General features: G+C 40.6%; 1 protein-coding gene across 4 annotated transcripts in view; it reads right to left on the bottom strand.

Moving 5' to 3' along the window:
- Nucleotides 1–25654, bottom strand: part of mfsd14ba (major facilitator superfamily domain containing 14Ba) — a 52537-nt gene that overhangs the window by 3006 nt on the left and 23877 nt on the right. For all 4 annotated transcript variants that reach the window (XM_039779325.1, XM_039779324.1, XM_039779328.1 and 1 more), the window contains 6 exons: nt 22437–22655; nt 21968–22081; nt 20020–20091; nt 19352–19464; nt 4967–5064; nt 3631–3794 (listed from right to left, as the gene is read on the bottom strand). In XM_039779325.1, coding sequence (XP_039635259.1) covers nt 3631–3794; nt 4967–5064; nt 19352–19464; nt 20020–20091; nt 21968–22081; nt 22437–22655 — 780 coding nt within the window. The remainder of the gene's footprint in view (nt 1–3630; nt 3795–4966; nt 5065–19351; nt 19465–20019; nt 20092–21967; nt 22082–22436; nt 22656–25654) is intronic.

Genomic DNA, 25654 nt, shown 5'->3' with positions numbered 1-25654 from the left:
TTTTTGTGATTGTTGCGGGCAAAAATCCTTGATTATGCGGCACGTTTTCTTAAAAAATGCGATGGAATATGCGGGATATTTATGCAATTTTATGCGATGAAATTGTGGGAACTTGCAAAACTTGCGGGAACTTGCAAAAATTCCGGGAACTGTGGTTTGATGAAAAAGAGAAAAAAATTTGATTCCCCCCAACGCCCGGCTTTTCGATGATGTTCACGTGGCGTAATTACGTCACTTCATAACGTTCCCATGGGGGAACAGGGGAACATAGCTGCTCTTGTGTGAAGTAAACGCAACATTTTTCAACTTTCTGCTAAGATATATGTGACTTTTTTTGCAACGAAAATGCAGGGATTATTAAATCATGCAAGCCCCGCATATTTGCGCGGAAATTGGCAATTTATGTGGCGAAAGTGTGGCGTATTTGTCCGCATATTGCGGCCGCCACATAAATATGCGGACTTTGGCTGATTATGCATTGAATTATGCGATAGCATAATCATGTTTTTCTGGAGGGACTGATATAAAGGAACCCACAGAGATAGACCTTTTTGTTAAAGAGTAAGATCCTTTTTGTTAAACCAGAAACAGCTCCAAAATATCGCCAAACCCACCAGATTCCATTTAAATAAACAATACTTTTAGCATGCATAGAGCCAGCATATTTTCACATGTAAATGGGTTAATTAAAGGTGCAATATTTTATATATTTACTTTATTAAATCCAAAAATTACCACAATATGTCATCAGATATTAAGGTAACATGCTAAGCTGAAATACTATGTTTTCTGACAACAATGCTAAAGCCAGTATTTTCTCCTTTCCGAAAAAGTGTGTCTGTCAGTTGGGTACAAGCTCCGTGGGAGCACGTGCTTTTATGACTGTCAATATAGCCAGCATCTAACATTAGCTACTCTGCTGTGCTGTGGAGTGATGTCTGGCTATGTGAGACTAGCATCTAGCAACATTGATGCTGTGTTCTCAACCTGGCAACCTCCATGAACTTTGAGTCTGGGGAGGAGGGAGACTCTGTCCAGTATTTTAAATTTGGACTGCACTAACCTTTTTAAACGCTAGCGGCCAGTATTACATATTGGACCTTTAAGCATTTCAACCAAAGAGTGGTGATTGTTGTAACAATGAAAAGACAAACCAAGACGCCTTTTGGAAGTTTTTTGTTTCTGTCAACTTTGAATGAAGTGTATTTTACAATGATAAAATTACTATTTATTTAAATGCAGTCTGGTTGGTTTGGCGATGGCTATTCTGTGGATGTTTTTTATGTATTTATGTTAAACAAAAAGGATCTTACTTTTTAAGAAAAACGTCGACCTCTGTAGGGATCCTTTCTATAATGTTTTTCGGACACTTCAGCAAACAATCATCATATCAGTGGTAAAAACAAGCAATTGCCCAATAACTTATATTGTAGCTTGTTTCACCGATCTTGCTGAATACTGGACCAATTTCAAAGATTGTTGTTCCCTTCAGTTTATAAATGAGAAGAAGCAGACTCAAGCAGGAAAGTTTATGTGTGCCGTTATTCAAAGTCTAGGACTCTTATGTTATGTGTAGCAGGCTGTATTGCTGTCAGTTAGCGTGACTGGCTGCCTATGCCTATGAAGAATGCTGAAATACTGTGACTGCTTAGTGTGTGTATTTCAAATGAAACCATTTGGTTGGCTGTATAACTTCTTCTACGTAGACGGAGAACTAACAGCATTCCAACTAGTTAATTCATTAATTATCGGATAAATAATTAATCATATAACTAATTAACTATTTAATAAAAATTAGGGGGCACCATCATGAAACCACAAATCTGAGATGTAGGAGTTTCGCCAACTACTCCACTAGTTGCGTAGTCGACTACTAAAACTAGACATCACTTTGGGCAGTATTTGCAGATTTATGATAGCTACTGTGTAAAACACCAATGCCTGTATATATTTGCATAATATGACCTATTATAATACTATAATACTATTTACTAGGGGTGTGACGAGACACCCAGCTCACGAGACGAGACACGAGATTGGGTTCACGAGATCGAGACGAGATTTTAACACTATTTTACAGAAAACTACAATGAAGAAATACGACGAAATTGTCCTTTATTCAATCGAAACTCCCAAAATGAAAACCGAGCACTGAAAGGTTTTGCCACAAACTCAGATAACTGGCTTTAGTGATGGTCAAATGAAGCTTCGCGAACCACTGTCTTTAATCTTCATTTGACCATCACTAACTGGCTTCTCTCCTGCATAACTAACAGTTACACTGTTACTTATTCCATATATACGGTGGAGAGATAGTCTCTTCACTTAGAGAACCAAGGTTACAAAATAACTAAGCAATTTGGGGCAGCAGTTGAGACCAAATGTTTTGTCCTTGAATTTGTCACTGTACAGTAGACAGAGAGAAATAAAGCTTATTTTACTATTGTTTCACATTGATTACATTGTAAAGCACAAATAAACTACCATCAAACACTCAACAGATGATTTTTTCTCCTCTGCATTTTATTGATTGCAGCAATAAACAAGGAAGTAGGCTACTCTAGTATCGATTTATGACCATTATAGGGAATACATTTCTCTTTGTTTAATATTATTAAAAGTAAAGTTAGGTTTTGCTGTCCGCTTCCCGACTCATTTTGACAGAGAAAGAGAGTGGTCTGCGCGAGGCAGCGCCACAGTGAACTGCACACTGCAGATGTGTGTGTGTCTTGAGAGAGAGAGAGAGGGAAGGAGAGAGGGAGAGAGAGAGGGAGAGAGAGAGAGAGAGAGTACACAAGTGCAGAGCAGCAGCCTTGAAATTAGCATAGAAGATCCCCTGCCCGTTCTCCAAAGTTGACTCTGAGTTTACTTTTGCAGAACGATAGCGGAAGAAAAAAGCTGCCCGTAAAACCCTGCGTTAGAGTACCGCCGCTCTCTTTCTCTGATATCGCGAGACACTTTTTACCTTGACGAGAAATCTCGTCATGTCTCGTCACACCTCTACTATTTACCACTTACGTTAAACAGCAGGAGACTCATTTATATTTTTCCTGCACCATTTGCTGCAGTAAGCTAATGATAAAGCTAAATGTGTTTCATTGTGAAGGCAGTGGTAGGCCTTTACTGTGAAACAACCACAGGAAACAGTGACAATGCCGGTGACGTTAGCTAACCAATGTTAGACCCATTACTTTAGGTTTATCTTATAAAAATTTAAATAAAATGATATATATATATATATATATATATATATATATATATATATATATATATATATATATATATATATATATATATATATACATACAATTATTTTTCAGCACTTGTCAGTAGAACAATTTAAACATTTCATGAGTGAAATAGAGCAGTGTTGCTTCGCTGACAAAGCATGACAAAGAGGAGCAAGCCAGAAAATAATGAGGACTGACAATAACTTTTACCAAAATTATAACAAAAACTCAGTCAGAGATATAATCAAGTCATTTGGTTTACATTTTTTATCAAAAAGAAGAAAAATATGGACCTGCACATGTGAGGAAGTAAGATGCAGGCCAGAAATGTCACACATTTTTCTGCAGAAAGCAAGAGAGGTTGGGTATAGATGGCTGTGGTGTTGAATGTATACTGTACCTCAGTGGGACTCTGCAGAGGCAGGGGGTCGATGTTGAATTCTCCCTGGATAGGGTCCATGGTGTTGAGCTCGACGTTGAAGAGGAAGAAGATGAATCCGTACAGAGCTGGACCCAGACCATTACACAGACCTCTGATTCCTGTGATCATCCCCTGGACCACACCTGCAGGGGGAGACAGGTCATGTTATTGGAGACATGTTATTGCTGACATAGTGGACAACACTGTACCTGCTAAAATATGGCAGTGGATTTATTTCACTGACATATTTAGTAACACAAACCTCTATCTGAAAAATACACAATAACACACTAACACACTGACCTATTGATCTGAGGAAGGTAGAGAATGTAGGGAAGAAAAAGGAAAGGAGAGGAGACAGAGAGAAGAGAGAGGAGAGAAGAGAGAGATGAGACAGAGAAGAGGAGTGACAGGAGAGGAGCCAAAGGTGAGGAGAGAAAACAGAGAAGAGGGGAGGAGATGATAGAGCGTAGAGAAAGGACAAAAGTGAAGGAAGAGGAGAGAAGACAGTAGAGATGAAACAGAGCGAGGATTTCTTTGGGCGTTTTCACACCGACAGCCTTTAGTTCGGTTGAATCAAACTAGAGTTTGTTTGCCCCGCTGGTGCGATTCGTTTGGGCAGGTGAGAATGCGGCAATCGAACTCTGGTGTGCACCAAAAGTGGACCAAACAAGCGTACAGAGACCTGCTTGAAGAGGTGGTCTCGGTACGCTTTCAATCCAACTCTGGAGCGGTTCGTTTGCGGTGAGAACGTGATCTGTACTCGAACCGCACCAACTATATGTACTCCGCAAGTCTGAGCTAATGTCTCCTGTAGTCAGGTGTGTTTAGCAATCTGCGATGCATCAGAGAAACAAACCGTAGCAGCTTGCAGTGTTTCTATCACAGAAATAGACTGCAGTCAAGCTTGCTGTCTGTCACTTGTATCTCCGTAGTCAAACCAGCTGCCGCTAAAATTGGAGACAGACGCCGGCAGAGCAGAGCGAAGTCTCGGTGACCAGAGCAGATGTAGTAACGTCTCTTGCGAAACAATGTCTGATAATTATAATGAAATGAGCTGGTTTGGCCACTAGAGCAGAACACAGGACCTTCTTCCTGTATTTACTTTCTTGCTCCCGCCCCCAGACATATCCGACCAATAAGAGGGATAGACGTTCTTGCCTGATTTGTAATGACGCATTTTGGTACGCTTGGATTTTTCCAGGTGTGAAACCAAACCAAACCGACCGAGGGCAAATCGCTCCAAATTTACTAACTTACCAACTGATTCGGACCAAAGCAAACAAACTACAGGTGTGAAAACGTCCTTTGTCACCTTGTTTATCAGGATCAGCAGACTGTGACACCAGAGCAGAGACAGCTGGGAAGGTAATGGAGGACATCGCTGCTACAGCACCAGCTGCCCACATCATCCTGTTAACAAACACACGGACACGGTTACACATGTACAGTATATGTCCGACTTCTTTGTGATATCGTCCATCTTGGTTTTGGCATTAGTCCGATATGAGTGCACAGAGTGGAGTTGTTATAATTAATAAATTATTTAAAACTTTTTTTAAAATTTTTATATATATATTTTTCAAATATAAATTGTGACTAATCTATCGACAATAGGTATTGATGGCAATGTTGATAGGGCCTGTCAAGATTTATCCACATGCTGAAACTGCATACATGGAGCTGTAGTTGGAGCGATACTCTTTAAATTAACTCTACTTTAAATTATTTGAAGAGTGGTTCCAGCGAAAGTTGCCACCTTTAGCGGCTAATTAGGCATGTGAGGTCCTGAATGCTAGTTTAGGAGCATTATCAGCTCAGTCTGTCCTGCTCTTTACTGGACTGAATTACCAAGATAGCATAACATTTTATCCACATTGATTTGTGCTAATCCTAAAAGACTTTTCTCTTGTAACATTAAAAGTGACACATACTGTTTGAAAATAAAAACAACTACGTAAGCTAAGCAGCCAAATGGAGTTATGTTGGAAAAAATATAACAGTCTGATCTCACATTTTTTCTTTACCATAATTATAATACTAGGACGAACTAGCTCTACACTGCAATACATGAACGATGCTGTTTCTATGTTTTCTGATATAGATGATCAGCTGGTGATAATGATGATGACTTTTTGCCAGGGACATGCAGCTTTTAGCATGATATAATTTAGCGTTATACAGCCATTAAGCATACGTTTAAAGTTACAATCTCAAAGATGTTTGGCAGCACCTTTGACGATAAGCCCTAACTACAGGAGTGTTTTTGCTATTTTCTGATGCTAATGCTTTTATTTTGAAGATTCCAAAACCGGAAGTAAATTAACAAGAGGCAAAACCAGTTTGTGCATCCCTGATTCCTCTCCAATTCCCTTTCTCGCGTCCCGCCCACAGGAGATTCGAGCCGAGGAGTCGAGGAAGAGCCCAGAGGAAAGAGGAGTCTAGGCAACAGGCCCATATAATTTCTCACGGCCCCCTTTCAAGCATCAATAACAAAGATCTTTAGCCAAATGATTACCAAACTTGTCCATATCCTTCACACCTAGTAACACTGTAATCTGATCAGTATTTACACCAACCAATGTGTCTCGATATCACAGTCATGGTTACCCTCTACAGTCACGAACTTTTGCATCAGTCTGTATTGTTTTATAGCAAAATTACTTATTCAGATCAGATGTTCAAAAACGTAAACGTGCATGGTTTGAAATAAAACAAATCTACCTGCATTTCTTTTATTTGAATATTTGTTTGCAAAAGTTAAAATGAAGCAATGCCCTCTGGGAATTTCAAGACAGAATCGAGTAAAACCGCGTCTGCGTCTGTCTATGGTCTGTATCAGCGTGGTTGTTGGAAGTTGAAAATTTGGAAGTTGGAAGCTATGGTTGGAAATTGGAAGCTATACTGTTGACAAAAAAATAATCGAGGCATCAAGCGACACAAGGGGAGAGAGTGGGGGCAGAGAGAAGAGAGAGAAATATAAAGAGAGCACTGTTGGCTGACGGTGAAAAATGCTGCCAACTGACTGATTTGTTTTAAAATCAAATGCAGCTTCAGCTAGCATTAGTGCTAATACTGCTAGCATGTTAGCGACACATCTGAGCCAGCACACCAGGGAGAAAGACAGGACAGTGAGGAATATGAGGAAGAGGAAGAACAAAACGAAGCAAGAGATATACATGGATAATGAATCTATGGAACCTACCAACACAGAACAACAAGCCTGCTGTGGGTCTGAATGTGAATTACCAGAAGCAACCGAGATGGAGACCAATGCTGCAGGATGGAGTGTAGGTACAGTAAGTTTGGCTACTTCAGAATATTATATTATTATGGAGCGGCTGGCTGTGATGATTTATTCATTTTATATATATATATATATATTTATATATATATATATATATATATATATATATTAGGGCTGTCAATCCGATTAAAAAAAATTAACTAATTAATCGCACAATTTGCTGTAGTTAATCGCGATTAATCGCTTTTAAATTCAGACTGAAGCTTGTAGTAATAGATATTTAAATGCTAAATCACTTAACTTTGCAAATATGAAGAGAAAACAAACAAGGAAAGGTTCTGCTAAGTTCAGAATGTTTAATATCTTTCAGAACAACAGCAGCAACAATTTGGCTTATTTAGTCCTGCTGAAGGCTGCTGAAACGGCTAGAAACTGTCCGACTTGAGAGCAGATTTTTGTCACCACCCCCAATATTAGCCACATACCTAATATACCATATTCTGAATAATATACAAATGTGTGTATATATATATATATATATATATATATATATATATATATATATATATATATATATATATATATATATATATATATATAGAGAGAGAGAGAGAGAGAGAGAATATAAATTACAATCTAGGCAGTACTTAATATCATAAATATTATAATATACATAGTGTTTAATCTGAATGACTAAGCAAAGCACATATCTAAACACAGAAATGCACATCAATATCAATATCAATGTTACACATTAAACCAGTAACCCAAAACCACAAAGGTGTATGTTGGCCTCAAAGTGAAAACAGTGAGTGTAGTTTTAGATAGCGACGCCTGTGCACAGCAATCCATTACCAATGTAAAGCGATTGACTACATTTCCCTTCCAGCACCGCAACCAGGAAGTAGCTTTGTGACAGTGAGACGCACCAATTTCAAACATTTACTGGAATATAGTCCGGGATACTATCCAGTCGACAACGTTAAACATCAGACTGCAAATAAGGTTTTATCAGCGTAACCAACGTAACAGTTATCAAGCAAACAAATGCGACGCATACACATCGGCAGCACAGCAGTAGCTCAACAGACAAGCTAACTTAAAACGCAGCTCTATGTAGCGAAACAGCAGCTTACGGTGATTTTCCGATCCGACAACTAGCATCCGTTGACCATTCGTTATTTCGTTTATTACATCAGTTATTAATTTCAGTAAAATTTTTTAACGAAGTTAAATATTAAAAATTAACGCATAAAATACGCGCGTTAATTTTGACAGCCCTAATATATATATGTCTATGTTTTGGTGCAGTTGTTTATAGCATAGGAGTTTACGTTCACCATCACTGGGGCTATCAAAAGTGCGTGTTCTTTCCGTGCGTTCCCCCCCCACCGGTGGGCCGCTGGTGGGTGGAAATGCCAGGGCCGTTTTTTGTTCCCAGTCCGTCACTGGTGATGTCAATTAAATATGACGAGCAGCACCACTGCATTAGCTGTCTATTGTTTTGTCATACCCTGCATTTTACAATCTCTCAGAGGAGCAGAAGTGTTCATGACAACTTCTATATATTTACTTTGAATTCAATTCACAACGTGGATGAGATATGTACGGGGGTGGTACATTTTTATTTGTTGTATTTAACACACACACACACACACACACACACACACACACACACACACACACACACACACACACACACACAGACACACACACACACACACAAATAGATAGGCCTATATATTTATAATAGCCTACATACAAAGTATATGGCTATATATTTAGTGTAAAACACTACAAATGTTTGTATGAAAAGAACTATACAAATAGAAAGTCTAGGCAATCTGCGTGGATCAGCTCTTTATCCGAATAAGGGGTGATAGAAGGCAAAACCGATTTTACCCTGTCATAGTTGAATAACGACAGTTCGGTGGGTAAATAGGACATACATAGAAGCTCAAAGTCCCACTGACACCCCTTTACTATGAAAATCTCATATTTTGAAACTGCCGCTGAAAACGGGCGAATCCCAACAAAGCTAGTTGCTTACGCAAGCATCTCAAAATCCGGAACCTTAAGAGAACAGTCACGCCCCAACATTTACATAGGCTACACAACTGACCTGAGATCAGGTAGTCTTCTGAATCTAGCTATATATATATATAATTTAGTTATGGGAGTAGTGTTTGGGGTTGTAAGGGGGAAAAAAAAGCAATAAATGGGAGGGGGGGGTGGGGAAGCAGCTGTCGTCCTACCAAAGACGCCTCGCGTTCATAAAAATGCCTTAAAATCAAATCGGACACAACGGTTAGCTTTATAAGACATTGGGGAATGATGTTATATAAGTGGCGTGACGAAATTCAAACTGTAAATATAATTTAGTTATGGCGAAAGTGTAGCTAGCTAGCTGCGGTATTTCCCCATTGTAATGAATGGGACATATAGCAAGCAGCTGCTCGTCCTACAAAGACGCCTCACGTTCATAAAAATGCCTTAAAATCAAATCGGACACAACGGTTAGCTTTATAAGACATTGGGGAATGATGTTATATAAGGTGGCGCGAAATTCAAACTGTAAATATAATTTAGTTATGGCGAAAGTGTAGCGCTAGCTACCCGGTATTTCCCCATTGTAATGAATGGGACATATTGCAAGCAGCTGCTCGGTCCTACAAAGACGCCCCCGTTCATAAAAATGCCTTAAAATCAAAGTGGCGTGGACGAAAATTCAAACCGTAAATATATTATAGTTATGCCGGCAGCTGGCCGCGGAACCCCGTAGTGCAGTATCCACAAAGGGTGACTTTGCCCTGGGTATGGAGCCCAGCAGGCTGCCGCTTTCTCGTCAGACTGTGTGGAGCTCCTAAAGTCCGACACGTCTTACCAAATTTGCAATTAGCCATCAAATTTTGTAAAATGGCCCATATTTCAGCTTTATATAGTTGATTTCTCGCTTAAAAAAGTCTCAGAAGTGAATTTGGTAATGAAACATTGCAGTGTCTGGAATATGAGATTCTGTCGCTTCTCTAATGTATGTGTATTGGGGATTCGCTCAACCAATCAGCGCGCGTCTCTAATATGTGCGTATGGCAAGTCGCTCAACCAATCAGCGCGCAGCTCATCTAAATATTCATGACCATACCATATTTGGAAGAAAAGCTCTTGTTACAAATAGGGCCAAAACACAGGGATGCATAAGGGCCAATAAAATATCTACCAGGCCATTTTCAGCCCAACCAATGTTACATACCCCTATTGGGTTTATACCTCGCGCATGCACAGTCAAGAAGATTTCTTTCGTGCCCTTGTGCCCTGCACGGGCTAGCCTGGTTGACACCAGACCCTTCTCAGTTGTAACTGAGAGTGGGTCTGGGGAAGGTTCATTGACAGTTCATTTCCAAAGGGGCGTCACCAACGGACGCCACTCAAATGCCTCTGGGCACATTGGATAGTCCTTCAACCAATCAGGACCAACGATCCGGGTGACGCTTTTCACATCCAATATCTAACAAAAAAAATGTGATTTTGGTTTTTGGTGTCGTCCCTCCACGACCTACTTTTTCCTTGCAGGTGTTGCATATTGGAAACTTGTTATCTTCTGCACACACGCTGAAGAACGTCCAAACAGCTGACATGTTGCAGGTTAATTCACGAGGTTCCCTACTAATGCGAGAATAGCGCGACACGCCACATCACGAACGCGGTAGGCGGCCACACACAGTTGAGAGAAAGGAAAAAGAGACTGTCTCTATCCGTGTGTGCGTGCGTCCTTGAGAACTGTAACTAGTATAACTTCTGTTGTCAGTTAATTGTAGCGTTGACCTCCATGAAATCGCCATATGTCAGACTGACCTGCAGCTCGCCGGTCATGGCCGAGCAAGTGAAGCACGGCTTCGGTAGCAGTCATGTTGAATGTAAACAAAAAGCTTACTACGTAAGCTAAGCAGCCAAATGGAGTTATGTTGGAAAAAATATAACAGTCTGATCTCACATTTTTTCTTTACCATAATTATAATACTAGGACGAACTAGCTCTACACTGCAATACATGAACGATGCTGTTTCTTTGTTTTCTATGTTTCTGATATAGATGATCAGCTGGTGATAATGATGATGACTTTTTGCCAGGGACATGCAGCTTTTAGCATGATATAATTTAGCGTTATACAGCCATTAAGCATACGTTTAAAGTTACAATCTCAAAGATGTTTGGCAGCACCTTTGACGATAAGCCCTAACTACAGGAGTGTTTTTGCTATTTTCTGATGCTAATGCTTTTATTTTGAAGATTCCAAAACCGGAAGTAAATTAACAAGAGGCAAAACCAGTTTGTGCATCCCTGATTCCTCTCCAATTCCCTTTCTCGCGTCCCGCCCACAGGAGATTCGAGCCGAGGAGTCGAGGAAGAGCCCAGAGGAAAGAGGAGTCTAGGCAACAGGCCCATATAATTTCTCACGGCCCCCTTTCAAGAAGCAATAACAAAGATCTTTAGCCAAATGATTACCAAACTTGTCCATATCCTTCACACCTAGTAACACTGTAATCTGATCAGTATTTACACCACATATGAGTCTCTCGATATCACAGTCATGGTTACCCTCTACAGTCACGAACTTTTGCATCAGTCTGTATTGTTTTATAGCAAAATTACTTATTCAGATCAGATGTTCAAAAACGTAAACGTGCATGGTTTGAAATAAAACAAATCTACCTGCATTTCTTTTATTTGAATATTTGTTTGCAAAAGTTAAAATGAAGCAATGCCCTCTGGGAATTTCAAGACAGAATCGAGTAAAACCGCGTCTGCGTCTGTCTATGGTCTGTATCAGCGTGGTTGTTGGAAGTTGAAAATTGGAAGTTGGAAGCTATGGTTGGAAATTGGAAGCTATACTGTTGACAAAAAAAATAATCGAGGCATCAAGCGACACAAGGGGGAGGGAGTGGGGGCAGAGAAAAAGAGAGAGAAATATAAGAGAGCACTGTTGGCTGACGGTGAAAAATGCTTCCAACTGACTGATTTGTTTTAAAAATCAAATGCAGCTTCAGCTAGCATTAGTGCTAATACTGCTAGCATGTTAGCGACACATCTGAGCCAGCACACCAGGGAGAAAGACAGGACAGTGAGGAATATGAGGAAGAGGAAGAACAAAACGAGCAAGAGATATACATGGATAATGAATCTATGGAACCTACCAACACAGAACAACAAGCCTGCTGTGGGTCTGAATGTGAATTACCAGAAGCAACCGAGATGGAGACCAATGCTGCAGGATGGAGTGTAGGTACAGTAAGTTTGGCTACTTCAGAATATTATATTATTATGGAGCGGCTGGCTGTGATGATTTATTCATTTATTTATATATTTATATATTTATCTATATATATATATATATATATATATATATATATATATATAGGGCTGTCAATCGATTAAAAAAAATTAACTAATTAATCGCACAATTTGCTGTAGTTAATCGCGATTAATCGCGTTTTTAAATTCAGACTGAAGCTTGTAGTAATGGATATTTAAATGCTAAATCACTTAACTTTGCAAATATGAAGAGAAAACAAACAAGGAAAGGTTCTGCTAAGTTCAGAATGTTTAATATCTTTCAGAACAACAGCAGCAACAATTTGGCTTATTTAGTCCTGCTGAAGGCTGCTGAAACGGCTAGAAACTGTCCGACTTGAGAGCAGATTTTTGTCACCACCCCCAATATTAGCCACATACCTAATATACCATATTCTGAATAATATACAAATGTGTGTGTGTATATATATATATATATATATATATATATATATATATATATATATATATATATATATATATATATAGAGATAGAGAGAGAGAGAGAGAGAGAGAGAATATAAATTACAATCTAGGCAGTACTTAATATCATAAATATTATAATATACATAGTGTTTAATCTGAATGACTAAGCAAAGCACATATCTAAACACAGAAATGCACATCAATATCAATATCAATGTTACACATTAAACCAGTAACCCAAAACCACAAAGGTGTATGTTGGCCTAAAGTGAAAACAGTGAGTGTAGTTTTAGATAGCGACGCTGTGCACAGCAATCCATTACCAATGTAAAGCGATTGACTACATTTCCCTTCCAGCACCGCAACCAGGAAGTAGCTTGTGTGACAGTGAGACGCACCAATTTCAAACATTTACTGGAATATAGTCACGGATACTATCGAGTCGACAGCGTTAAACATCAGACTGCAAATAAGGTTTTATCAGCGTAACCAACGTAACAGTTATCAAGCAAACAAATCGCGCACGTACACATCGGCAGCACAGCAGTAGCTCAACAGACAAGCTAACTTAAACCGCAGCTCTATGTAGCGAAACAGCAGCTTACCGGTGGCGCATCTCTCCTGACGAGACAACATGTCGGAACTAGTACTCGGTCCCGTTTATAGCCCGTGCTCATTCATTTCTGGATTCTAACACATCATCTTTTTTCTCTTTTGGGATCTTACTGGTCCATGTTTAAACTCTTGACTGGCCCGTAGGCCTACTTCAATCAGGTAAATCCCTCCTAGAGTAGCGCCGCCTGCTCTTATGGAGACGTATTACGTTTCTCAGCCGCCACATGAAGTAAAGAAACATAGCTGCGTTAATTTCGTAAATTTTTTTTAACGAGTTAAATATTAAAAAATTAACGCAAAATTAACGCAAAAATGAACGCGTTAATTTTGACAGCCCTAATATATATATATATATATATATATGTCTATGTTTTGGTGCAGTTGTTTATAGCATAGGAGTTTACGTTCACCATCACTGGGGCTATCAAAAGTGCGTGTTCTTTCCGTGCGTTCCCCCCCCACCGGTGGGCCGCTGGTGGGTGGAAATGCCAGGGCCGTTTTTTGTTCCCAGTCCGTCACTGGTGATGTCAATTAAATATGACGAGCAGCACCACTGCATTAGCTGTCTATTGTTTTGTCATACCCTGCATTTTACAATCTCTCAGAGGAGCAGAAGTGTTCATGACAACTTCTATATATTTACTTTGAATTCAATTCACAACGTGGATGAGAATGTACGGGGGTGGTACATTTTTATTTGTTGTATTTAACACACACACACACACACACACACACACAAATAGATAGGCCTATATATTTATAATAGCCTACATACAAAGTATATGGCTATATATTTAGTGTAAAACACTACAAATGTTTGTATGAAAAGAACTATACAAATAGAAAGTCTAGGCAATCTGCGTGGATCAGCTCTTTATCCGAATAAGGGGTGATAGAAGGCAAAACCGATTTTACCCTGTCATAGTTGAATAACGACAGTTCGGTGGGTAAATAGGACATACATAGAAGCTCAAAGTCCCACTGACACCCCTTTACTATGAAAATCTCATATTTTGAAACTGCCGCTGAGAACGGGCGAATCCCAACAAAGCTAGTTGCTTAAGCAAGCATCTCAAAATCCGGAACCTTAAGAGAACAGTCACGCCCCAACATTTACATAGGCTACACAACTGACCTGAGATCAGGTAGTCTTCTGAATCTAGCTATATATATATATAATTTAGTTATGGCAAAAGTGTAGCTAGCTAGCTGCGGTATTTCCCCATTGTAATGAATGGGACATATAGCAAGCAGCTGCTCGTCCTACAAAGACGCCACGCGTTCATAAAAATGCCTTAAAATCAAATCGGACACAACGGTTAGCTTTATAAGACATTGGGGAATGATGTTATATAAGTGGCGTGACGAAATTCAAACTGTAAATATAATTTAGTTATGGCGAAAGTGTAGCTAGCTAGCTGCGGTATTTCCCCATTGTAATGAATGGGACATATAGCAAGCAGCTGCTCGTCCTACAAAGACCCCGCGTCCGTCATAAAAATGCCTTAAAATCAAATCGGACACAACGGTTAGCTTTATAAGACATTGGGGAATGATGTTATATAAGGGCGTGGACGAAATTCAAACTGTAAATATAATTTAGTTATGGGGAAGTAAGTGCTAGCTAGCTGCGGTATTTCCCCATTGTAATGAATGGGACATATTGCAAGCAGCTGCTCGGTCCTACAAAGACGCCTCACGTTCATAAAAATGCCTTAAAATCAAAGTGGCGTGACGAAATTCAAACCGTAAATATATTATAGTTATGCCGGCAGCTGGCCGCGGAACCCCGTAGTGCAGTATCCACAAAGGGTGACTTTGCCCTGGGTATGGAGCCCAGCAGGCTGCCGCTTTCTCGTCAGACTGTGTGGAGCTCCTAAAGTCCGACACGTCTTACCAAATTTGCAATTAGCCATCAAATTTTGTAAAATGGCCCATATTTCAGCTTTATATAGTTGATTTCTCGCTTAAAAAAGTCTCAGAAGTGAATTTGGTAATGAAACATTGCAGTGTCTGGAATATGAGATTCTGTCGCTTCTCTAATGTATGTGTATTGGGGATTCGCTCAACCAATCAGCGCGGTCTCTAATATGTGCGTATGGCAAGTTCCTTCAACCATCAGCGCGCAGCTCATCTAAATATTCATGACCATACCATATTTGGAAGAAAAGCTCTTGTTACAAATAGGGCCAAAACACAGGGATGCATAAGGGCCAATAAAATATCTACCAGGCCATTTTCAGCCCAACCAATGTTACATACCCCTATTGGGTTTATACCTCGCGCATGCACAGTCAAGAAGATTTCTTTCGTGCCCTTGTGCCCTGCACGGGCTAGCCTGGTTGACACCAGACCCTTCTCAGTTGTAACTGAGAGTGGGTCTGGGGAAGGTTCATTGACAGTTCATTTCCAAAGGGGCGTCACCAACGGACGCCACTCAAATGCCTCTGGGCACATTGGATAGTCCTTCAACCAATCAGGACCAACGATCCGGGTGACGCTTTTCACATCCAATATCTAACAAAAAAAATGTGATTTTGGTTTTTGGTGTCGTCCCTCCACGACCTACTTTTTCCTTGCAGGTGTTGCATATTGGAAACTTGTTATCTTCTGCACACACGCTGAAGAACGTCCAAACAGCTGACATGTTGCAGGTTAATTCACGAGGTTCCCTACATGTGCGAGAATAGCGCGGACACGCGCTTCACACCGCGAGCAGGTACGCGCCACACACAGTTGAGAGAAAGGAAAAAGAGACTGTCTCTATCCGTGTGTGCGTGCGTCCTTGAGAACTGTAACTAGTATAACTTCTGTTGTCAGTTAATTGTAGCGTTGACCTCCATGAAATCGCCATATGTCAGACTGACCTGCAGCTCGCCGGTCATGGCCGAGCAAGTGAAGCACGGCTTCGGTAGCAGTCATGTTGAATGTAAACAAAAAGCTGCTCGCCGTTGCTGCGCTATCGTCGTCGCGTTAAGCCCACCTCAGCGGTTGTGATTGGTGTAAACCCCGCCTCGGTGGTTGTGATTGGTGCCTCAATTTTGAGAACATTGGAAATGGGTTTGAATGGGCTCTTCGCCAGACTGACCTGCAGAGCAAATCGCAAATTTGCCGGAAGTTCGTCAGGGTTTACCCAGGCTATGCACGGGCCTCTCTTACGTCAGCATTTACTGTATATTACAGCTGTGAGACCAGAGATCTGCTCCCTATTTTTCTTCAGCGCCAACCAGTTTGAAGACTTCGAAGAACAGCGGTGTCCGCCTGTGTACCGATTGATGGACTGGCTACATCATGCCGCCAGATCTCCACCAAAGCTGAGAGGCATGCCTCGGCCCCGTTCGCCGGGCTGGCACCCCGCTGGCCGCCAGCAGTTCTGCGCCCGCTTACAGACGGAGGAACTGAAGTGGCAGACGCTGGCAGCCGGGCGGACAGTCAGGTAAGGTAAGTATACCACCAGTGGTGACACCCTGAAATCCTGGAAGAGGCTCTCTTCGAAGCAATAGTCCGCTGACCTGGATCCCTCCGGGGATGGTTCTATAGCCGGCACCGGCTCTCCCTCTTCTGAACTGGAGCTCGAAACAGAAGAGCATTACGGAGCCCCGACACTGCGGCTGTCTCTGTCCCAGAAGGAGAGCACCGCATCAGCGGGATCCCTGCCCACCGCTAAGGTTTTTGTTCTCGACCTGTGTGAATGCTGAGTAAGCATTCTCCGGACCCAGGAGACGGACGGCACCAATGTCTCGCTATACACCGTCCACCAGGGTCCAAGGTGACACGGAAACAGAGTTCCCAGCGGTCCCGCCACTGTGGCAGAGCCTGGCCTCCATACTGCTTCCGAAGGCCGTCGGAAGCCCACACCCCCATCTCTCCGGGACCAGGTCCATGCTTGCTTCACTCACCGAGCGCACCTGTGTGCCGCCTAGGTGACCGCGGTGCAGAACAACATCGCTCTGCTGTCTCTGCCATGACCGCTAAGCCTTCGGCTGTCCCCCGGAGTTATATCGACATCTGGCTACACATGTCACGACTCCCAGCAAAAGCGGAAACACACCTCCTGGAGAGCGGCGCCTCGGCCATGACAGCGGCACCAAGATGTCAGCCCCGGCTCTAGCTCCACCGTACCGCCCTCCTCCCCTGCGGCGGTATCCCCCGCCAAACATCAAGGCCCTGCGGGCAGCACCCACCTGATCCAATCCACCCCTGAGCCGACTCGCAAACAGCGGTGTCAGTGGCAGTGACAGTGACGGGGCGCGGGGAATGCATGTCTCACTCCAGCTGAGAGCTGGAAACATAACAGCGCTTTTAAGGGCCACACAGTTTCTCCTAAAGAGCAGTTTCCTCTCAGCCAGTGCGCTTTTGTCCCTTCTGAGCATCTTGCGGCCACTGAGACACACGTTCCCCTCACACACACAGATAAGCTCGCCGTTATGCTCACATGCAGCAACACATGCAAAGCCCAGCCACACAACCTTTAGATTTCTGAAATAATCCAGTTAAATTGCTCGTTTCTCGAGCGTCTCTCAGGTGATCTTACAAATGAAGCTGTCTGTCTGACAGCAGCTCTGCTATGTTCACCTTTTAGAGAACGTTAATAATATTTTCCTCGTTGATTGTATATTATTTCACCGACCCACTATTAATCAGAATAATAATTTGTAAGATCTGACGGTCCAAACCGTAACATTAACCACAGAGCCACGGATATTATTGCTCTCTCGCTCTCCCCTATTCTCTCTCTCTCTCCTCCTCTCGCTCTGGCAAGCCTATATGTTTACATGCGGCAGGTGAAAAGTCTTCTGCGAGGATACATCAGTGTATCGATTTTAACTCCTCGGAGGAGCCTCCTCGATGCTCGATGCGCGATCCTCACTCCGCAATGTGCATTTTATGAATTGGGACGTCCCTCAACATGGCGCACTGAGAAGGATTTCCGGGTCGCAAGCCGGAGTAGAAATTTAGGAAATGGGAAAGGCCCAACCTGTCTTGTCGAGAACAAAGCATATATATATATAAGCGTATATATTCATATTGTTTAGCACCTGGCTTAGGGGCACAATTTATGTTAGTGTTACATTTAATATTGTTGGTATCTTGAGAAACTTTGTAGTTAGCCGTTTGATGGTTTTTCTGAGTTGGAGAGTACAAGTTTGCAAGCAAAGCATATTGCCATATCGGCCTGTAGTGTAACGTCACATGAAACGTAAAGGAATGTGTAAAAGAATCAGCATTTTATATGTTCATTTGATGTTTCATTATAATGTATTATGTTGATGTCTGTCTAATAGAGTTAATAAATACGGGAAGTTAAATACATACAGCATAAAAACACTCAAGTGGAGATTGTCAATAAATTAAGGGAAAAGGGGTTAAAATGAGACAGTTCATGATGTATGTTAAGTAAATGTATTTTATTTTTCTTTATTTTCTCAGCTCTTACGGTGGTTCAAGATATTCAAAGTGTGTTCAAGCAATGTTTTCAAACTGCAAAGGGACAATAAACCTTTTTGAACCATCAGTAAAATTCAGCTTATTCAGCTGTCACAAACATGAGCCTCTCACTGGGCTTAGTGAATGGTCGATTCATTGTTGTCGCTTGTCAAGTAAAAAACCCAAACAACCACAAAACACAGAGGAAGGAGCTAATTTTACTGGTACATGAGTTCCCTGAATTATACACCTTTTCACCACCTTTGAACAAACATGTCAACCAACAAAAACATCTGTTTATAAGTTTAATTATCTGGTCTGGGCCAATAAACAATGCTTATGAAATTAGGTAGCTATACTAATCATGTCATATTGCTAACCATTCCCTTTAATTTACGCTACAACATGCTCTATTTGGCTTCATGATGAGATTAGATTAGAGTAGGTCGATAGCAGCAACTGTAACCTATGGCACAAGTCACTGATAAAATTTTAGGTAGTAGGTAGCTGCGATGGTTGAATTGTTTTTTGCTGCTGCCCTACAGAATCACTGACATTACTGTACGCCAGACAGAGCACCAACAGAATGAATGCAGCCTTACACAATAAAAGAAAATACATGCACACAGATCTTACCATGGCTCTGATCCGAAGCCGTACCAGGCCAGCTGAAGGATCTGGAAGCCCAAACCCAACAGGACAGTGTTCTTATTACCCAGAGTCCTCATCAGCAGTGTGAGCAAGAGAGTCTGAGGAGGAAGAGGACAGAATTTTTCTAATTTGTTTAAACCTTGTACTTATGTAAGAAACATGTCTAATTCCTTAACATTTACTTTTCTAATAAATAAGGTAAATCAAAGCTGTACTAGTATGAGCACATGTGATTATTTGTGTCCATTAACACTTTTCATTTAAACAGTTTGCACATGCCACATTCTGTATTCGCATCTTCAACAACCAGTTCACAAGTCTTCCATGTGTTTGTGTAAATGTATGATAGTTATTAGCTGGCTTTTTAAACATTCTGTTAACTAAACCGTTAACTAAACTACAAAGTTCAGAACGTATCCTTCTTTTGCTGTTAACTGGTTTGCATATATTGTGGGAAGCCCAAGGCAGACACTATCAGATTTTTCTTGTGGCCAGTGAAGATGCAAATATATTGCTATGTGTAAACAAAGGTGTATTAAATTACATCTAGATTGAATATGGATATCTGACACTTGAAATGACAAGTGTAAATGGCACCTATGAGTGAAAGGGGGATAAATATCATCTGCAGTGTGTGTGTGTGTGTGTGTTACCTGTGCTATGATGGACAAAATGCCCACCACTCCAATAAAAACAGCGATGGTTGTGGAGGAGAAATTTATCACCTGGAGGGACAGATAGACATATTGTTTTTCATTATCATATCACTTTCTAAAGAGCCCAATTAGAGAAAAAGTACTTTATGTGCAGAAATCTAAAAAAACTAGATTAAACATACTGTTACTGTCATACAAACTGACATTTCAGTTTATGGATATCCAAGACAACACAACATTGTTTAACAGGTAATATTCAAAGTATGTGCATGTATCTCTGTCCAAAATCAGAAAAAACTTGAACTTTAAAGTCGTGCAGAAGAATAAGTGTCTCTAACTTTTCTGCAGTTCATACCAGTTGTACAGTGCGCATTACTGAAATAGAAAGTTGGTATAAGATTAAGACATACTTTATTAATCCCTCAAGCGGAAATTAAATTATTTTACTCTGTTGGTAGTTATTACACATATTACACACGGGCCCAAACTACACAACGATGCCCAGGACCTATACATGCACTAATGGATAAATGTCAGAGTGAGGGTCCTGCCCATGACAGGCACCCCGAGCTGGGGGTTCAGTGTCTTGCTTGGAAGTGCACAGGAGGTGAATTGGCACCTCTCCAGCTACCAGTTCATACTTCGAACTTGGTGCACACAGAGTCCCTTCTGGACTGAGCTACTGCCACCCACACTCTAAGTATAAGCTAACCTTTAAAGCAAACCTACAGTGTAGTGGATTGTAGAATGTTTTTTTTTTCTGTTTTGAAATCTCTGTTTTAGTAAAAGTATCTAACTTGACTTTTTAGTTTTTGAGTGGTGTCCAATGTGAGTTTTGTGGTAAAATGCACTATCTAACCAAATTCGGAGCTCCATGCTTCGGTAAAATGCATGTATTTAGTCTATTTGTAGTTCAGAACAAGCTTCAAATTAATAAAATGTCAACCTCTTTTAAAGCAGGCTGTAACAAGTATAAGGCCTGGTTGGTTAGTTGGTTGTAAAGCCAATGGCCAAGACGATGGTATCATCAGCATAAAAATGGACATTGCATGGTCAACTGGAAAATAAATAAGGTCACTCTGCTTAATATCGGTCTGCGCTTATTTCATATGGTTTTGGTAATCAAGGGGTTTCTCGTTGTGAAATCATTTAACTGTAGTTTTGAGCACACTTGCTTGTTTTTACAAATCAAATCTACCACAGACTCAGTGAATCCATTGATGTCATTGGTGACGTTGATGGGGGTGTCCTGGTACATGCTCCAGACTGTGTCGTGTAGTCAGACTGTAGGGCGGCCTCTGATTGGCTTGGCCATTTCCTGACCTCACACATCACTGGGGGTGTGCATTGTTGTTTGTTTACATTCTTTGACCTCAGCAAGATGGCCACATGGTCGCTCTTCCCGAACATAGGTAGTAGTGATGGTCAAATGAAGCTTCGCGAACCACTGTCTTAATTTTCTGAGTTCACTAGATGGCGCTCGCTGTTCAACAAAGGGTTGAAAACACACAGAAATGTCTTTAACCTTTTTCTTTGAACAGAGAGCGCCATCTAGTGAGCTCAGAAAATTAAGACAGTGGTTCGCGAAGCTTCATTTGACCATCACTAGTAGGTAGTGATTCTGCTATACAGCTGTTTTTTGAATGCCGTATAGCAGTGATCCAGAGTGTTTATTTCCCTTTTGGCACTGTCAAAATGTCATAGTCGATTGATATAATGTTGTCCAGAAATACAAATATTGTAAAAATAACTCAAATTTAGCAGAACGTGTTCATGGAGCTGGCAGGGAGGCAGCTGGACAAGTCTGCACCTTCTAGAATTTGGTATAAATATTTCTTAAAAAGCAGTTGACAACAAAATCAATGACAGTAGTATGCTGTATCTAGTACCCGCAGTAATGCTAGTATTCTTGATTAACACTGCATTAGGCAGCAGTGTGTTTCACCTGTCTCAGGTAGAGGAAAAAGCTGGAGTACTGTCCGGCCTCCGGCAGGTAAGACAGGAACACAGTGATGCAGATCAGTAAGACTGCTGGGTCCTGACCCACCTTCCGCAGAGACTGAAGGAGGGACAGACAGAGATAGTGACAGAGAGACAGGAAATACAACACAGGCACTGTCAGAAGATCAGTTAGTCCTCAGTTATTGCTTGAAGGGTCAATATTACAGTCTGTAAAATGCATTTGACTCATTTCCACTACATTATTATGCTAGCAGCAACAGGCTTCCATTCACATTGTAATCCTATAGCATCAATACCATAATTATACTATTAAAATAATGTTACTGTGATGAGGAACACTTAGGTGCCTTCACCTACGTCTCCACTCTACACTGTTTCAAAAAACACAGAATCAACCTGCTATGAGTTCATTATTCAACCAGATACTGTATTGTAAATTATTGGTTACTGACAGTGAAGGGGTCAGCCTGCTCCCAGGATATGGGCGCCCCCCAGGTGTTGAGCCTCATCTTGTCCGGCAGAGACTCGGGCACAGCCAGTAGGATGAAGCAGATGTCAGCCAGAGCAATCAGTGTTGCCACCAGAACCACCAGGTTGTCTCCGTACCATGCTGACAGATATGCTCCTATGGCTGGACTTGTTACCAGGCTGGCTGCAAAAGTAGCCGATACCTAGGGGTTAAAAGGGGAGAGAGACACAAAGAAGTCAAATTTTAAAAGTGGGAAAACCCAATAAAGGCATTTAAATAGTTCAAGCCAAGAAGAGAAATCACATCAAAATGATAGCAGAGTCTAATGAAAACTGTCTATCGTGATCTAGTTTGTCCATTAGGCACTCCCACAGAGCAGTTCAGGCACCAGTTTTTCCTATAGGTTTTTGGTGAGACTATGATGGATGGACTGCCGACCCTCTAGGTCTAGGGGCATCTTGGGGCAATTTGTTACATTTTAAAGTTAAATACTGGTGCACTTTGGTATGCACATTGTTTAATCTTGTCAATCAAAAAAGACTATGAAAAGAAAAAAAAAAAGTTTAAAGACCTTCCAGCCCTCTGAGGAAGAAAAGAGTTGCTCGGCTCACTAAGGCAGTCTTGTTGATGACCTCTGAAGCAGAAAGATGTGAAAATGGCAGTGAGTTGTTGGTTGGTGGCAGTGCAGTTAAGTTTAATCGTTTGTTAAAGCGGCTGATTATTGATTAAAGAAACTGTTTGAAATTTGCATCCCTAATGACAGTGCTAATATGCTGATGTTTAGCAGGTATAATGCTTAATGGTTACTATCTTAGTAAAGCATGTTGGCATGCTAACATTTACTATAGCGATGAACACAAATTCCAGTTAAGGTTGATGGAATGTGATTAGTTTTGTAGGTACTGCCACTTGCCCCTCAAAAAGAACTGTACAACATTGATATTTCTGTAACATTGTATTGAGCTTACATAGTCTAACTATGTACATATGGAGGATATATTTATTCATAATTCAAATTGAAAGTCCAAAGATAAAACGAAAAGAGATAAAATAAAATATAATTATTTTACTATGCTACTAGGAATAAGCATGCCATAATTCAATTTAAAAAACAAAAAGGAAACTGAAAAAGCAAAGATGAAATGTAAAATGATAATTTGAAAATGTAAAGTGACAATGTAAAAAGTAAAATTTAAAATCCAAAGCTTAAATATAAATAATCAAAGTGAAATCTTAAATTGAAAGATAACATTGAAAATCGCAATGGAAATAAGAAAAGAGAAACATTTTCAAAATGTGAAATGGAAAAACTTTAAATTGAAATACTTAAATTAAAATCTCCATTGCCAAAAGCCACTGCCTTATAAATAACACAGCCCTGCTGCCTCAACTTGCTCTGTTGTTGACGTAGTAGTTTCAGACAGCATGCTTCCCAGCAGTCAGCTTCCCCTGCTGTCTCTAAGGTGCCTGCACCCGTTCCGTTTCAGACCCTGCCACCAGCCTTTGGGCCACGCCTCCTCATTTACATTTACATACTTTTGAAAAGCCAAATGCTAAATCCAAATGGAAAAGGAGACTCTTAAAATGTCAAAGGGCATCTTCCAAAATGTAAAATTCAAAAGATAAGTTTAAATTGAAAATTATTTAAAAATATTAAAAAATATATTGTAATTTAAGTATTTCAATTTAAAGTTTTTTCCATTTCACATTTTGAAAATGTTTCTCTTTTCTTTTTCCATTGCGATTTTCAATGTCATCTTTCAATTTAAGATTTCACTTTGAGTATTTATATTTAAGCTTTTCATTTTAAAAATGTTTACATTGTCACTACATTTTCGAATTATCATTTTACATTTCATCTTTGCTTTTTCAGTTTGAGATTATTCCTAGTAGCGTAGTAAAATAATTATATTTTTATTTGATCTCCTTTCGTTTTCTCTTTGGACTTTCAGTTTGAATTATGAATACATACTGTATATCCTCCATACAGTGCCTTGCGAAAGTATTCGGCCCCCTTGAACGTTTCGACCTTTTGCCACATTTCAGGCCTCAAACATAAAGATATAAAACTGTAATTTTTTGTGAAGAATCAACAACAAGTGGGTCCCAATTATGAAGTGGAACGAAATTCATTGGCTATTTCAAACTTTTTTAACAAATAAAAAACTGAAAAAGTGGGCGTGCAAAATTATTCAGCCCCTTTACTTTCAGTGCAGCAAACTCTCTCCAGAAATTCAGTGAGGATCTCTGAATGATCCAATGTTGACCTAAATGACTAATGATGATAAATAGAATCCAGCTGTGTGTAATCAAGTCTCCGTATAAATGCACCTGCTCTGTGATAGTCTCAGAGGTCCGTGTAAAGCGCAGAGAGCATCATGAAGAACAAGGAACACACCAGGCAGGTCCGAGATACTGTTGTGGAGAAGTTTAAAGCCAGATTTGGATACAAAAAGATTTCCCAAGCTTTAAACATCCCAAGGAGCACTGTGCAAGCGATAATATTGAAATGGAAGGAGTATCAGACCACTACAAATCTACGAAGACCCGGCCGTCCCTCTAAACTTTCAGCTCATACAATGAGAAGACTGATCAGAGATGCAGCCAAGAGGCCCATGATCACTCTGGATGAACTGCAGAGACCTACAGCTGAGGTGGGAGACTCTGTCCATAGGACAACAATCAGTCGTATACTGCACAAATCTGGCCTTTATGGAAGAGTGGCAAGAAGAAAGCCATTTCTTAAAGATATGCATAAAAAGTGTCGTTTAAAGTTTGCCAAAAGCCACCTGGGAGACACACCAAACATGTGGAAGAAGGTGCTGTGGTCAGATGAAACCAAAATCGAACTTTTGGCAACAATCCAAAACGCGTTATGTTTGGCGTAAAAGCAACACAGCTCATCACCCTGAACACACCATCCCCACTGTCAAACATGGTGGTGGCAGCATCATGGTTTGGGCCTGCTTTTCTTCAGCAGGGACAGGGAAGATGGTTAAAATTGATGGTAAGATGGATGGAGCCAAATACAGGACCATTCTGGAAGAAAACCTGATGGAGTCTGCAAAAGACCTGAGACTGGGACGGAGATTTGTCTTCCAACAAGACAATGATCCAAAACATAAAGCAAAATCTACAATGGAATGGTTCACAAATAAACATATCCAGGTGTTAGAATGACCAAGTCAAAGTCCAGACCTG

This window comes from Perca fluviatilis, chromosome 17 (assembly GCF_010015445.1).
Source record: "Perca fluviatilis chromosome 17, GENO_Pfluv_1.0, whole genome shotgun sequence".
Lineage (NCBI taxonomy): Eukaryota > Metazoa > Chordata > Actinopteri > Perciformes > Percidae > Perca > Perca fluviatilis.
Note: the sequence above shows the minus strand (reverse complement) of the source record. Positions and strands in the feature narration are given on the sequence as shown.